The 14,966-nt window shown below is 34.1% G+C and overlaps 1 protein-coding gene across 2 annotated transcripts in view; it reads left to right on the top strand.

The window, feature by feature from the left end:
* RELN (reelin) overlaps nt 1-14,966 on the top strand; it is a 522,571-nt gene that overhangs the window by 336,894 nt on the left and 170,711 nt on the right. For both annotated transcript variants that reach the window (XM_003318728.5, XM_054656222.2), the window contains exons 17-19: nt 7,505-7,571; nt 11,613-11,846; nt 12,498-12,659. In XM_003318728.5, coding sequence (XP_003318776.2) covers nt 7,505-7,571; nt 11,613-11,846; nt 12,498-12,659 — 463 coding nt within the window. The remainder of the gene's footprint in view (nt 1-7,504; nt 7,572-11,612; nt 11,847-12,497; nt 12,660-14,966) is intronic.

Raw genomic sequence — 14,966 nt, 5'->3', positions numbered from 1 at the left:
AGTTTCATATCTTACAATTAAGTATTTATTCCATCTTGAGTTAATTTTTGTGTATGGTAAGAGATATGGGTCCAGTTTCATTCTTCTGCAAATGGCCATCCAATTTTCCCAGCACTATTTATTGAATAGGGTGTTCTTTCCCTAGTGTATGTTTTTTTGAATATTGTTTAAGATCAGTTGGCTGTCTGTAGGTGGCATTATTCTGGGCTCTCTATTCTGTTCCATTGATGTATATGTCTATTTTTATACCAGTACCATGCAGTTTTGTTTACTATAGTCTTGTAGTATAATTTGAAGTGAGGTAATGTGACGCCTCCAGCTTTGTTCTTTTTGCTTAGGATTGCTTTGGCTATTCACTTTCTTTTGGTTCCGTATGAATTTTAGGATTGTTTTTTTCTAATTCTGTGAAAAATGACATTAGTATTCTGATAGGATTTGCACTGAAGCTGTAGATTGCTTTGGGCAGTGTGATCATTTTAATCATATTGGTTCTTCTAATCCATGAGTATAGGATGTTTCTCCATTTGTTTTTGTCCTACAGGTTTTTTTTTTCATCAGTGTTTCATAGTTTCTCTTGTAGAGATCATTCACCTCCTTGGGTAAATGTATTCCTAGGTATTTTGTTTGTAGCTATTGTAAATGGGATTGACGTCTTGATTTTATCCTCCGTTTATTATCGTTATATAGAAATGTTCCTGATTTTTGTACATTGATTTTATATCCTGAATCTTTACTGAAGTCATTTATCAAATCTAGGAGTCTTTGAGAGAATTTTTTAGGATTTTTTAGGTATAAGATCATATCATAACCAAACAGAGATAATTTGACTTTATATTTTCAAATTTGGGTGCCTTTTATTTCTTTGTCTTGCCTGATTGCTCTAGATAGTACTTGCATTACTATATTGAATAGGAGTGGTGAAAGTGGGCATCCTCATCATGTTCCAGTTCTTAGAGGGAATGCTTTGACTTTTTCCCCATTCCATATTATGCTGGCTTTGGGTTTGTCATATACGGCCTTTATTATTTTGAGGTATGTTCTATCTACACCTAGTTTGTTGAGGGTTTTTATTGTGAAAGGATGCTGAATTTTATCAAATGCTTTTCTGCATCTATTAAGATGATTTGCATAGGTTGAGCCATCCTTGCATCCCTGGAATGAAACCCACTTGATCATGTTGTATTATCTTTTAGATGTGCTGTTGGATTCAGTTTGCTAATATTTTGTTAAGGATTTTTGCATCTATGTTCATAAGGGATATTGATCTGCAGTTTTCCTTTTTTGTTGTGTCCTTGCCTGGCTTTGGTATTGGGTTTATACTGACTTCATAGAATGAGTTATGAAGGATTCCCTCCTCAATTTTTGGAACAGTTTTAGCAAGATTGGTACAAGATTTTCCTTGTGCATCTTGTAGAATTCAGCTGTGAATTAGTCTCATCCTGAGAGCTTTTATTTGTTGGGAGATTTTTTATTACTGATTCAGTGTCACTACTTGTTATTTGTCTGTTCCGGATTTCTATTTCTTCCTGCTTCAATCTTAGGAGGAGGTACGTTTCCAGGAATGTATCCATTTTCTCTAGGTTTTCTGGATTGTGCACATAAAGATGTTTATAGTAATCACTGATTATCTTCTATATTTTTGTGGTAGCAGTTGTAATGTCTCCTTTTTCATTTTTTATTCTGCTTATTTGAATATTCTCTCTTCTCTTCTTGGTTAGTCTAGCTAGTGATTGGTCAACTTGGTTCACCTTTTAAAAGAACAACTTTTTCATATGGTTGATCCTTTGAATTTTTTTTTGGTCTCTATTTCATTTAGTTCTGCTCTGATCTTCATTATTTATTTTCTTCTGATAGCTTTGGATTTGGTTCATTCTTGATTTTCTAGTTCCCTGAGGTGCAATATTATGTTGTTACTTTGTGATCTATTTTTTATGTAGGAATTTAAGGTTATAGCCTTCTCTCTTAGCACTGCTTTTGCTATATCTTAGAAGTTTTGTTATGTTATGTCTCTATTTTCACTCATTTCAAAAATTTTTTTAATTTCTGTGTTCATTTTGTCATTAACTCAAAGATCATTCAGGAGCAGGTTGTTTAATTTTCATGTATTTGTGTAATTTAAGAGTTTCCCTTAGAATTAATTTCTAGTTTTATTCTACTGTCGTTTGAGAAGGTATTTGATATGATTTTGATTTTTTAAAATTTATTGAGACTTGTGTTGTGGCCTAACATATGGCCTGTCCTGGAGAATCTTTCATGCACTCTTGAGAAAAATGTATATTCTGTGGTTGTTTGGTAGAATATTCTGTAAATGTCTGTTAGGTTCATTTGTCCTAAAGTCCAATTTAAGTCCAGTGTTTATTTGTTGAATTTCTGTCTCAGTGATCTGTATGGTGCTGTCAGTGGCATGTTGAAGTCTCTTACTATTATTGTATATATTGCACCCCATCTATTTTCTTAGGTCTAGTAGTAGTTGTTCTGTGAATCTGTACGTTCCAGTGTTGGGTGCATATATATTTAGGATTGCTACTATATCTTCTTGTTGAATTGATCCTTTTATCATTTTATAATGTTTGTCTTATTTTTTTCTTGTTGATTTAAAGTCTGTTTTATCTTAGATAAGTATAGCTGTTTCTGTTCATTTTTGGTTTCTGTTTGTTTGGAATATGTTTTTCCATCCCTTTATCTTTAGTCTGTAAGTGTCTTTACCAGCTAGGTGGGATTTTTTGTAAGCAGTGTATGGTTGGATTGTGTTTTTTAATCCATTCTGCCAATCTGTATCTTTTAAATGGAGCATTTAATCCATTTCTGTTCAAGAACTATATTGACATGTGAGTTTTTATTCCTGTTATAATGTTAGTTGTTATCTTGTTGCTTTGCAGTCTCGTTAGTGTAAATGTTTTATAAGACCTGTGAGTTTTATACGGTCATTTGTTTTTAGGATGGTGAGTATTGATCTTTAATTTCTATGTTTAGAACTCCCTTAGCATTTCTTGTGGGATTGGTCTAGTGGTAATGAATTCCCTTAGCATTTGCTTGTCTGGGAAAGACTATTTCTTCTTCGTTTATGAAGCTTAATTCTAATAGAATACAAAATTCCTGGTTAATAGTTTTTTTCTTTAGAAACCTAAAAATAGGATCCCAATCTCTTCTGGCTTATAAGGTTTCTATTGAGAATTCCACTGTTAGTCTGTTGGAATTTTCTTTACAGATAATTAGACATTTTTCCCATGCTAATCTTAAGATTTTTTCCTTCACACTGTCTCTAGATAGTCTGATGACTATATAACTTGGTGACATCCTTACAATGTATTTTTCTGGAGTTCTGTGAGCCTCTTAAATCTGGATGTCTAAATCTTTAGCAAGTCTTTAGGGATGTTTTCCTCAATTACTTCCTCAAATAGACTTTCCAGAGTTTTTGCTTTTCTTCTCCCTCGGTAATACCTTTGACTCATAGGTTTGGACATTTTACATAATCTCTTATTTCTCAAAGTCTTTGTTCATTTTTAAAATTCTTGTTCTTTCTTTCAGTCTGACTGTGTTAGCTTGAAAAACCTGTATTCAAGCTCTGAGATTATTTCTTCTGCTTGGTCTAGTCTATTGTTAAAACTTTCAACTATGTTTTGTAATTCCTTCAATGAATTTTTCATTTCTAAAAGTTTTGTTTGGGGTTTGGGTTTTCTTAAAAAAAAAAAAAAAGACGTACTTATATCTTTGGTAAATTTGTCATTCATATCCTGAATTGATTGTCTGATGTTTTTGTGTTGGCTTTTACCTTTCTCTTGGATCTCATTGAGATTATTTAAAATTAATATTTTGAATTCTTTATCTGGTATTTCAAGGATTTCATTTTGATTAGGATCCATTTTACAGAATTAGTATGATTTTTTAACACTCTGTTTTTGCATGCTTCCAGAATTGTTCTGCTGCTTCCTTCTCATCTGAAGAAACTGTCTCATTATTTTTTTTAATTTACTTTCGTTTGGATGGAATTTTTTTTCTCTTGAGGATGTGACTATAATGTATGCTGTGTAGGGTCGTTTGGCCTTGGTTCTTGAGCATTCAGTGGCAAAGACTCTCTATGAGTTCATTGGTTATAGATATCCTTAGTGTAGTGGCTTTATCAAATGCTGATTGTAGTAGTGATGTACTGGGCATGAAGAGGCAATAATTTTCAACCTACTCTTTTTAAATGTTTTTGGTAGTCAGGCATGGCACATGCCTGTATTCCCAGCTACTCAGGAAGCAGAAGCAAAAGGATCACTTGATTTCAGGAGTTTGTGGCTATTGTGTACTATGATCTCATCTATGTATTCTAATAGAATACAGAATTCATGGTTAACAGTTTTTTTCTTTAGAAACCTAAAAATAGGATCCCAATCTCTTCTGGCTTATAAGGTTTCTAACAAGAATTCCACTGTTAGTCTGATGGAATTTTCTTTACAGATAATTAGACATTTTTCTCATGCTAATCTTTTTTTTTAATACTTTAAGTTTTAGGGTACATGTGCACAATGTGCAGGTTAGTTAAGATTAGCTATGAATAGCTACTGTACTCCAGGACAACATAGCAAGATCTCATCTCCCCAAAGACCATGGAAGCTGAGAGTCCAAAGAAGGAGGCTGACAAATTCAGTTTCTTAGGAAGACACCCTTAATAAGGACTTACAAACAGAAGTTGTAGTTTTGGGAAGCCATGATACAAGATGGTGAATCCCTGCCTGATTGTTTGGTTTCTTATTTTAATTACAGGTAGATTAATAGCATTCCTATTTTCAGAGAGCATATAAGTTGGCTGAAGGCTTATACTACAAGTAAGTAGAAAGGGAGAAAGAGAGGAGAAGGGACAAAATGTCAATAGCTAAGCAAATTTAGCATAGCCACTGATTTGAGGTCAATTTTATAAAATGGAGAAAATGCACACCCTTGTTTAATGTTGATTTTCCATGTCTTAATCAGGTCTGTTATTTTTTAATAATTTAGACATTGAGAAATGACTAAATTCTTGAAACTGGAGAAAAACTTTAGACAAGATAATTTGCTGATGAACCAATGTGAATTATTTCCCAATATTTATCCAAAAAGCAGACAAATGGAAGGCCCACTCTCAAAGACCTTATGAGTTATATGGATATAAACATAGTGAATTTGCAAAAACATCTCAAGATGAAGGGGTTAAAATGGCGTTTTTTCATTGGTAGAACATTTTGCATAGCATTTTAAGTATTGCACCTGTTCATTAGCTCTAGGGAGTAGGCATTTTCCTCTAGATAGCAGAATATGAGTGACTTTTTCTTGCTGTCACACTTTTTAAGGATTCTATAATGAACCTTTATTACTTTGATAATCATCAAAGTGGTTTAGAAACCAATAATGAAAAAGTATATGAGAAAATTAAGAGTGCGATGAAGCACATGTAAGCCTATGAAAAGAATGTTTCAATTTCCTAAAGAAGGCTGTTACAACACAATTTTAGTTCAGAAAGTGTTCACTACACATCCTCTGAGTTCCCATGCTTTGAGTGGAATCATGCTTTGAGTAGAATGGGAAAGGGTAAAGATATATGGAATGCACATGGTTAGCAAGGTATGTTGAATGCAAAACCTGGTGCAGAATCTCTTTAATTCTGTTATCATTCTATGTGAGGTTTTCACAGAAACAGGACCCACTCTTTGGCTTCTTTTACAAGGGAAGAAAAGGACACATACTCCTTCCCAAGAGAAATGTGTGCTTACTTGCCAAAAAAAAAAAAAAAAAAAAAAAAACACCATGAAATCTCTCCCATTTCACTATGTAATTCTAGAATTATGTCAGAGAAAAAAATAGAGAAAAACATATCAATATCATAATTCTGTTAGGTATAGTCTTCCTTCATGGCAGAGTCAACTTCTGCTAGTGTGTAAAGAAATTACTTTGGAAATCACCCTGAAAATCTTAGCCAAATGGAAAGTCCTAAAGCAAAGTACATTTCTTGTCATTTTAAACATTTTTTCAACTTGACTATATTACCGATAATAGTGAAGAAAGCTATTCTATCCTATTCACACTCTTAGGAAAAAAGAAGCCTGTTATGAGTCCTAATGGCTTCATAATTAGCAGGAAGAGATGACAATAAAATTCTTAATTGCAACTTTTTTCATTGACTTGGAATGTCTTAATTTATTGTTGAATTTTTTATGATGGAGGCTTTTTGAACTATGACATGGGTGCCCTATCTCTTAGAGCATATCTTCCTTCAGCCATAAAATCAAGTGTGCTGGGAAAACAATCCATATGCTTTTCCAGGCTGAAGAAGAATGGAGCCAGCCCCTTTCTTGTTCCTTGGTGCACAGTGGAGCACATCAAAGCAACAGGACAGGAGGGTGTCAAGGAATACTTGACCTCAGTATGGTGCTGATTATAACCATATAGTGCTGGGTACCATGCTAAGCATAATATGTTTCTTCAATTATTTCCTCCAAGGAGTATTATTATCCCACTTTAAGGAACAGGAATATTGAGGGTTAGACAGGATAAATTACTTATCAGAATTTCCTGAGTGAAGCCAGAATTTGAAGCCAGGATTATCTGACACCTGAAACCAATACCTTTAATGACTCAGCCTGCTGTCTAATCTCTTCCTAAACCAGCAGTTTCCATCACCAAGAGCTTTCCATTGGCCTACAGTTCATTGAATTTGAATTACTCCACCTGTTAATTGGCAGGTATTAAGTGCTTATAGGAGCATAGGCTACAGGAAAGTTTATTTTACAATAAAATTTTGTAAATACTTTGAAATGACTACAGGACAGAGAAGAAAATGACAACAGATTATAAATTTGCTTATGCCTAAAAAATTGAACACATGAGGTTTTATTGCATCTTGAATTTCTCATTAGTTTAATACCACTTTTACACCATTTGGTATATTGTTAATTTTGCTGATTAACAAAAGAATTAATAATATTTAAGTGTATTGGAGTCTGAGTATCTCAGAACCGACCATTCAACAATCAGTAGCCTTTAGGCTCAACAACATATTCTTAACTCCTCATTTCCAGGAAGGATAGATTAATATTTAGAAATATATGTAACAGTCATCCACAGTGTTATAGATTTTCCCCTGATAGAAATGAAAATTATGGCGTGACTTCTTCATATTGTGATATATCAGATTGGTCCTTTTTAAATATTTTTTTTCTACCTAATGAAAATAAACTTTGTAGAATGTTCAAGGCAGAAGCGCTAATATTGTCTAATAGACTCTACTAAGGAATTCAAATCATAAGCTCCTATCTTCTTTGATATGAAATGTTAAAATCTTAAAAGGATTATCTGTATAACTTGTGACTGTTTCAGCAGCTTTGTAACTAAGCACTTACCTTATCACACAGCATTCCATATGTCACCCTGGGTTCCTGCACACAACATACACACAAGGGGCCATATTTCATGAGTATTACTTCACAGAATTGTACTGGTAGTGTTCTATGTTTTTGTAATTATGTTCTCTTTTTCCCTCCCACAGTTTATATTGGCCCGTCATGTCTCAAATTCTGTTCTGGCAGAGGACAGTGCACTAGACATGGTTGCAAGTAAGCATCTTAAAATAACACTTATGCTTCTCCTTTTTGGTGTGTAATGTATATGTTGAAGTCTCAAGTCATTTAATAATCTTTTTTAGGATCGGGGATCTTTTTAAGACAAAAAATTGGATATTTCTATTAGAACTTAAGTGTAATTCAAATGTATTTTAAGTGATAATTAATACATTTTATATTAGGCTAAATTGTGGACAAATTTAGCATTCCTCATGTGAATTTGTGAACAAATTGGAATTCCTCACAGCTTGATGGCTGCCTTTCCTGCCTGTAGTTACATCCTTTTCCATAAACTTGTTTGGGTGTTCATGAGTCACATTGTAATTCGTAGCATGCTTTGTAAATGATTATAAAAATCAGTAATGACCCATAGATCCAATGCTAAAGGAAACTGGACCGGACCAAATTTAGCAGATTTGATAAGCAAATTCATCATCTTTAAATATAACTTAAGCATCTTGTTTACTTTTGAAAATCATTTGAGTCTTTAATAAATTATAAAGTATTTTACAAAACAATGCTGTTGAATATGAAGTCTGAAATTATACATTAATAATGTAATATCTAATTACCACCAATGAATTATTTTATGTTTATACCAAAAAATGGATATTCACATTTATTATGTCATTCTTATATTAATATTTAATTATAAAATATTCTGGGAATTCCCAAAACCACAGGCAATCTGTAATAAAGATAAGTGTTCAACAGCTGATCATCTAGTCTACTTTTTCTTGTCCCTCCAACAAAAAGAGTAATTAATCAATTAGCTAATTAGTTAATGAGTAGAGAGCTCATAAAAGAGCTTTGAACCTGGATCATTTAGAAATTGTAGGCTGGGCATGGTGGCTCATGCCTGTAATTCCAGTACTTTGGGAGGCTGAGGCAGGTGGATCACTTGAGGTCAGGAGTTCGAGACCAGCCTGGCCAACATGGTGAGACCCGATCTCTACTAAAAATACAAAAATTAGCTGGGCATGGTGGCGTGCATCTGTAATCCCAGCTACTCGGGAGGCTGAGGCAGGAGAATCACCTGAACCCGGGAGGTAGAGGTTGCAGTGAGCCAAGATCGTGTCACTGCACTCCAGCCTGGGCGACAGAGTGAGACTCCATCTCAAAAAAAAAAAAAAAGAGCCAAGCACTTGTTGACATTGAGATTAGTGTGGCTTTTTAACTTTCTAACTATATTTCAGTGAATTTAATTAACAAAGAGATCACTTTTCCCAATGGAAATTTTTTATAAAGTATGTGAAGAATTGAAAAGCTTCCATCTATATTTCAAAACTGAATATGCATCCCTGTGTTTTCTAGTAAAACTACCAACTCCCATTCCAAAACACTGGTCATTAGATCTATGAAACATTGGCTGATATTTTCCTCAAGTTGTTATGTGCATCCATTATCCATAATCAGACCATCTTCTTAGTGTATTTCAAATAAAATTAACATGAGGCCAGATAGTTTTGCAAATCCTGATGTTGTCCCAAAAAGTTTTGGGGAAAAAAATTACCTAGAATGACAACTTTTATTTTCAAAAAATAGAAAGTGGTATTTCTAAAAAGACCTATCTATAATTACAGTAGTCATACTTCAGACTTCATTTTATGTGTATCATATTCCTCTTAGAATTAAGCGGTTTCATTAAGGCTACCATCTATGCCACCCATGGTGGATACAAACAGAAATCTAAATGGTAGCTTTATGCTTTTGGACATTGTTCTTTTTTGACACATTATTCCGAATAGTCACAGTCTTTTCCTCCTTCTGAGGTTTTACAGAATATTTTCACCATTTAGAACTTTAGTGTTTTTCCTTATTTCTAACAATGTTTTATGTAATACTCATTGGGTTTGTTCACTTACGGCTGGGCTAAAAGTTTGACTACTACCTCCTTTTCCAGCAATGTGTACCTTATTGAATTTGAGCAAAATCACACAGAAAAGAAATGTATATGTAACACCACTTACTTCCTTTAAATAAATCATTGAATCTGGGACCTTTGCAACTTTATATTTTTCTCTCCTCTTTACTCCACCTCTCCCCCGTGTTTTACTGCTATTTGCTATCAAGATTCTACTCGCTCATGTTCCCTCTAACACTTTCTGGCCTGTGTACAATCCCAGGCCTGGTTCTCTAAATGGACACACTACTAACCTGATAAGCCCAACCCTGTTAGAGATGCTAATGAGGAGACAGAGCATTAGAACCCCTTTCTTCACGAGTGTCATCCATGTAGCTTAACAGTGGGGTGATTTTCCTGACATTACAGGGTGACTATACTGCTAAATTTAAGCATGTGTAGATGGATTAGTAGCAGACATATTGGGACTCAGGAGAGCCTCGTGTCATACCCGAAATCACCAATGTGTGTGACCTTGTTGTTTTGCTGAGAAACAAAGACTACAAAGTTTTTTGTTTTTTTAAAAAATTATTTTTAAAAAACTACTTTATCTTTATCAGCATTATATCTCAATTGAATAACCTTTGATTAAAAGTAGACTTTTAAAACGACTAAATGGAAAGTGACTCCAATGTGAGTCATCTCTAAACGATCACCAGTTTCTCCCAGTCACTTGTCCTGAGAAGACACATTTAAGATACACAAAAATGTAATTGCCCTAAAATGCACTCTGGAATAGATAGTCTTGCTAAGGAAAATTAATTCCAATTCGTGACTGTGGTAAAACACATTCAGTTTCCTGACTTTAAAATGTGTTCAATTTAGCTGATTTAAAAAATTCTTTTTTGGAAACAACTTGGCTATTCAGTCTAAGTTCAGTCTAAGTCCATTAGACAACATGTGAAAGAAGGCTCATCCAGTAAATATTGGCTTTCCTTTCATCCCCTTATTGATGCTACTTAAGATACCAAGACAACCTTCAAACTTCATGCTACAGTAGTTCTTAGCATTTTAGGCTCCAACTTATTTGGTAATCTGATAAAACCTGTGGACCTTCTCCCCAGAAAATCCAATATACATAAAACTGGGCATTTGATTTAGCATATTTTTACATTCCATGGACTCCCTGAAAGGCCAGCATAGACCCAAGTCTCAGTAGTACTGCCAAAGAAGTATCCTGAGTCATGCCATAGTATCACTTCATTGGTACACTTGCTTTGTAAAGGCTTGTTTCAGACTTCAGCAAGCTTTGAATGCTCCCATGAGAATCCCCCACTCAAAAAGATACCAATTGAGCAACATTATAAATGTAGTGAGAAGGAAATAGCACAGTAAAAACAAATAATTTGAAACTATTTCCTGATGAATAATCTCCTTAAAACGTAGATGTTTCCATTGCTGATTCATCTGTGATGAGGTTTTCTCACTGATAGAAAACTTGGGGCACTCCTGTATATTCTAGTCAGCTAATATAAATACAGCACATTCTTACATAGAAGCAAGCAGGTGGTTGGGGAGTGGGGAAAGGTTTGTTTTTCTTAAAGTGCCACTAATTTGGGAGAGTCCACTGAGAGGCAACACAGTTCTGCTAAGGACATCTATCTAGGTCAAGGGTGTACACATTCCCTTTATATATTTGAAATAGTTAAAGATAGATTCATTTTCCAATAGTTTCTAAATATTTAAATTAATTCCTATCACGAACATAACATGTATTTTAACATTTGTTCTTAGAAAAAATTTATTCTGGGTATCTTATTAGAAGTGCTTTATGCTGTTTCTTTTATAAATTTAATGAGTGTTATTATGAATAAAATTATACATAAACCTTTTACAGATATTCTAAGTTGGAAATGTGTATGAACATAGATGTATTTTAGATAAACTGCTGAATTACTGTTTTAATCGTAGGCTTTTTATGGGAGGGCTGTGCAAAGACTGTATTTGTCTGGAATATTTACAGTCGATTAGCCCTTATCAAGTCTTTAGATTCAGTAGTCTCCAAAGACTAATGAGCCTCATTTACCATTCAATCAAATCCTAGTCTCTGGACTTCTTCCTCCCCAAAGTAGATTCAAGAATCTCCGAAACAGCCAACAGTTTAAGATTTAATTTCACCATATTTCTTTCAGGTGTGACCCTGGATTTTCTGGCCCAGCTTGTGAGATGGCATCCCAGACATTCCCAGTGTTTATTTCTGAAAGCTTTGGCAGTTCCAGGCTCTCCTCTTACCATAACTTTTACTCTATCCGTGGTGCTGAAGTCAGCTTTGGTTGTGGTGTCTTGGCCAGTGGTAAGGCCCTGGTTTTCAACAAAGATGGGCGGCGTCAGCTAATTACATCTTTCCTTGACAGCTCACAATCCAGGTGAGTGAAGGCAGGGTAGAATACATACAAAAACCAGATACTAATGTTGAATTTAGTTATACTGTCAATTTTTATTTCTTATATATTTTCTGATAGACATCTTCTCATTTTTAACTAGGGTTAGAGGGAGCCTACAGTTTATTGATAGTTAATTTGCCCTAGTTTTTAGTAAATTAGGAGGCTCACCAATGACTTGGATATTAATGACTGACTAGGTTTTTTAAAATATGAAATGTTAGCATCAAAACTATGTTCTTAAGCCAAGAGCTAGTTAATTATTTATGTAGTTTTATTGATTTGACAGCTTGTGGAGGCTGATTAGATTTACTCTACAACTTCCCTTCCCCCAGTGTCTAATAAATAATGCAGTAAAGAAGTGATTGGCATTTCAAGTGTATGTACACAAGTACATAGTATACAAGTGTGCATAAACATCCAGTTATATTTTTATGGATCTATCTGTACATAAAATATGTATATCAACATGTACATAAATATCTACACATATTCATATATCTAACAATGAAATTACTTAACATTTTATAAAAGAGGGGTGAGTAGAAACATAATTTGAAATTCTTTAAAGACCAAAATGAACATTATGATTAAAAATGTTTATGCATACACTAATTATAGACAATTTCTGTCTAGGTTTCTCCAGTTCACACTGAGACTGGGGAGCAAATCTGTTCTGAGCACATGCAGAGCCCCTGACCAGCCTGGTGAAGGAGTTTTGTTGCATTATTCTTATGATAATGGGATAACTTGGAAACTCCTGGAGCATTATTCATATCTCAGCTATCATGAGCCCAGGTATGTTGGAAAGCATTTGGAAAAATGGTTGTAGAGTGAAATCTTCTCCTGGGGAAATCATAATTCAAATGGTATAAAATTCTAGATATTTTTCCATTGACAGATGGAGCGCACAAAGATTGATGTGTCTTGCAGTGAAAAACTACCAAGCCGACCCATCCATTTGTCCCACTGACTTCTGATCATTTGAAGGAATTTATTGTCATAGTTTTAAACATGGATCTAAGGGAAATATTTTGATGCTTATAAGCATCAAGAGAAAAGTAGGCTGGGCGCAGTGGCTCATGCCTGTAATCCCAGCAGTTTGGGAGGCTGAGGCAGGCAGATCACGAGGTCGGGAGATTGAGACCATCCTGGTCAACATGGTGAAACCCTGTCTCTACTAAAAATACGAAAAAAAAAGCTGGGTGTGGTGGTGCGCACCTGTAGTCCCAGCTACTCAGGTGGCTGAGGCAGGAGAATTGCTTGAACCCGGCAGGCAGAGATTGCAGTGAGCCGAGATTGCACCATTGTACTCCAGCCTGGCGACAGAGCGAGACTGTCTCAAAAAAAAAAAGAGAGAAAAGTAATTAACACTATTTTCCTTATTTAACTATAATGTAAACTATTACACAGGATTAGAATATGGCACTAAATTATAAATGCTGTTGATAAATACTAGTGATATATTTTAATATGTTGTAATAAATTATATATATCTTATAACCAATATGTTATTAAGATTTACATGTAATATACTTAAGTAATGAATACAAGGAAATTTTTTAGCCTGTATAGTGTCTCTGGCAAAAATGGGGTGTTAGGGTTTATTTAAAGCCCTTTCTTCAGGCCATTTCTATTTTTCTTTAGTGTATAGATTTCATCATATATAGTATCAGTTGTCAGATTTAAGTCTTACTTGAAGCTGGGCTATCTTTCAATGTTGGCAGAATAGTAACACCATTAGTGGTACAATTTTAGGTGTGTCTAAAAGATCCTTTCCACTCCTAAAACTTATTGAGCTACTCACTGAAATTCCTTTAAAAATATCAAGGGACGAGGAGGATGGGGAAAGCTTAAAATTAAGGTTTAAAGTTAAAATTCCATCAGAGTAGTTGATACTGTGGCTTACATTCACAGTCACATATAAATGGACTAACATTCCATTTCACTTCCTGGAAGTATATTTTAATCATGAGGAGATGAGAAAGACAGAAGGATTTGGACACGAAAGTTTGCATTGGCACCCTGGAAAAAAGACAGGGTTAAGGAAAGTAGGAGAGAGGGGACTGAGGATATATTTTATATATTTTACAGTTTTGCCTAGAACTGCCTCCATATTTAAGTATTTGCAAATAGATGAGAACTTTTATTTTCATAGAAAATGAAGTAGCATGTAACAGATAATGATTAACATCTATTATAACTTATAAGTGTTATACATTATAAAATTTTAAGAATGCACCAGCTGTATTGGGTATTTTCCCTGTATAGGTAAAAATCTAGTGCTAAACTCAACTTTCTTACTGAGTAGAGACAAATTAATCCTAAAGAAACCTTTCATGGACTCTCCATAGTAACCATTAAAAGAAAATTAAACAAAAAATCAAGGTAACGATGATGAAAGCATGAAGAAAATATCACCATCCTAAGTTAAGTTGGCCTAAAGCACAATTTTTTCTAACAAAGATGGACAGCTGCAAAATTCAGTAATCAATCTATATCATGAAATTTAATTAATCTTTGTTGATATGAAAAATAATTACACATTTAATGTGCTATTGCAAAGGTGCGTTTAATCTTGCCTGCCATTTGACAGCAACATTTTTCTTCTAAGAATCAAGGTAGCTTTTCAGTATTAGATATGTGCATGGCTTGAAAGATTAAGATCAAAGTGGAGTTTTTTTAAAAGGAGAACGTGGTAATGGTAGCAAAAACGCTTTAATTTTCTATATATATATATATTTATCTCTGTCCATGAGATTCTTCCTCCCGCCCCCTCTATCTTACAAATATTAATAAAAGGTGACATGGCAGAAGGGGAAGTTGATATATTCTAGATAACAAATTATATTTTATATGATAAATAATACAAACCATGTAAATTCTTCATAAGAAAGTTAAATATATCTTGATGCCTTTAGCTATTTGCTGTATTTCCTTCAGTGTAAATTGCTGCCTGTAATTGCCGTGAATTCCATATTGCTTCTTTATGCCACTGTTGTTCAAAAATGAAGTGTGATTCATAAATTAGACATGCTAGTTGGCTAACCACTATTATTCCTCAACTATTTTAAATAATTTGCTTGCCTATGATTCATTCAGTAA

This window comes from Pan troglodytes, chromosome 6 (genome assembly GCF_028858775.2).
Source record: "Pan troglodytes isolate AG18354 chromosome 6, NHGRI_mPanTro3-v2.0_pri, whole genome shotgun sequence".
Classification (NCBI taxonomy): Eukaryota; Metazoa; Chordata; class Mammalia; order Primates; family Hominidae; genus Pan; species Pan troglodytes.
The sequence above is the reverse complement of the archived record's forward strand: the minus strand, read 5'-3'. Positions and strand labels throughout refer to the sequence as shown.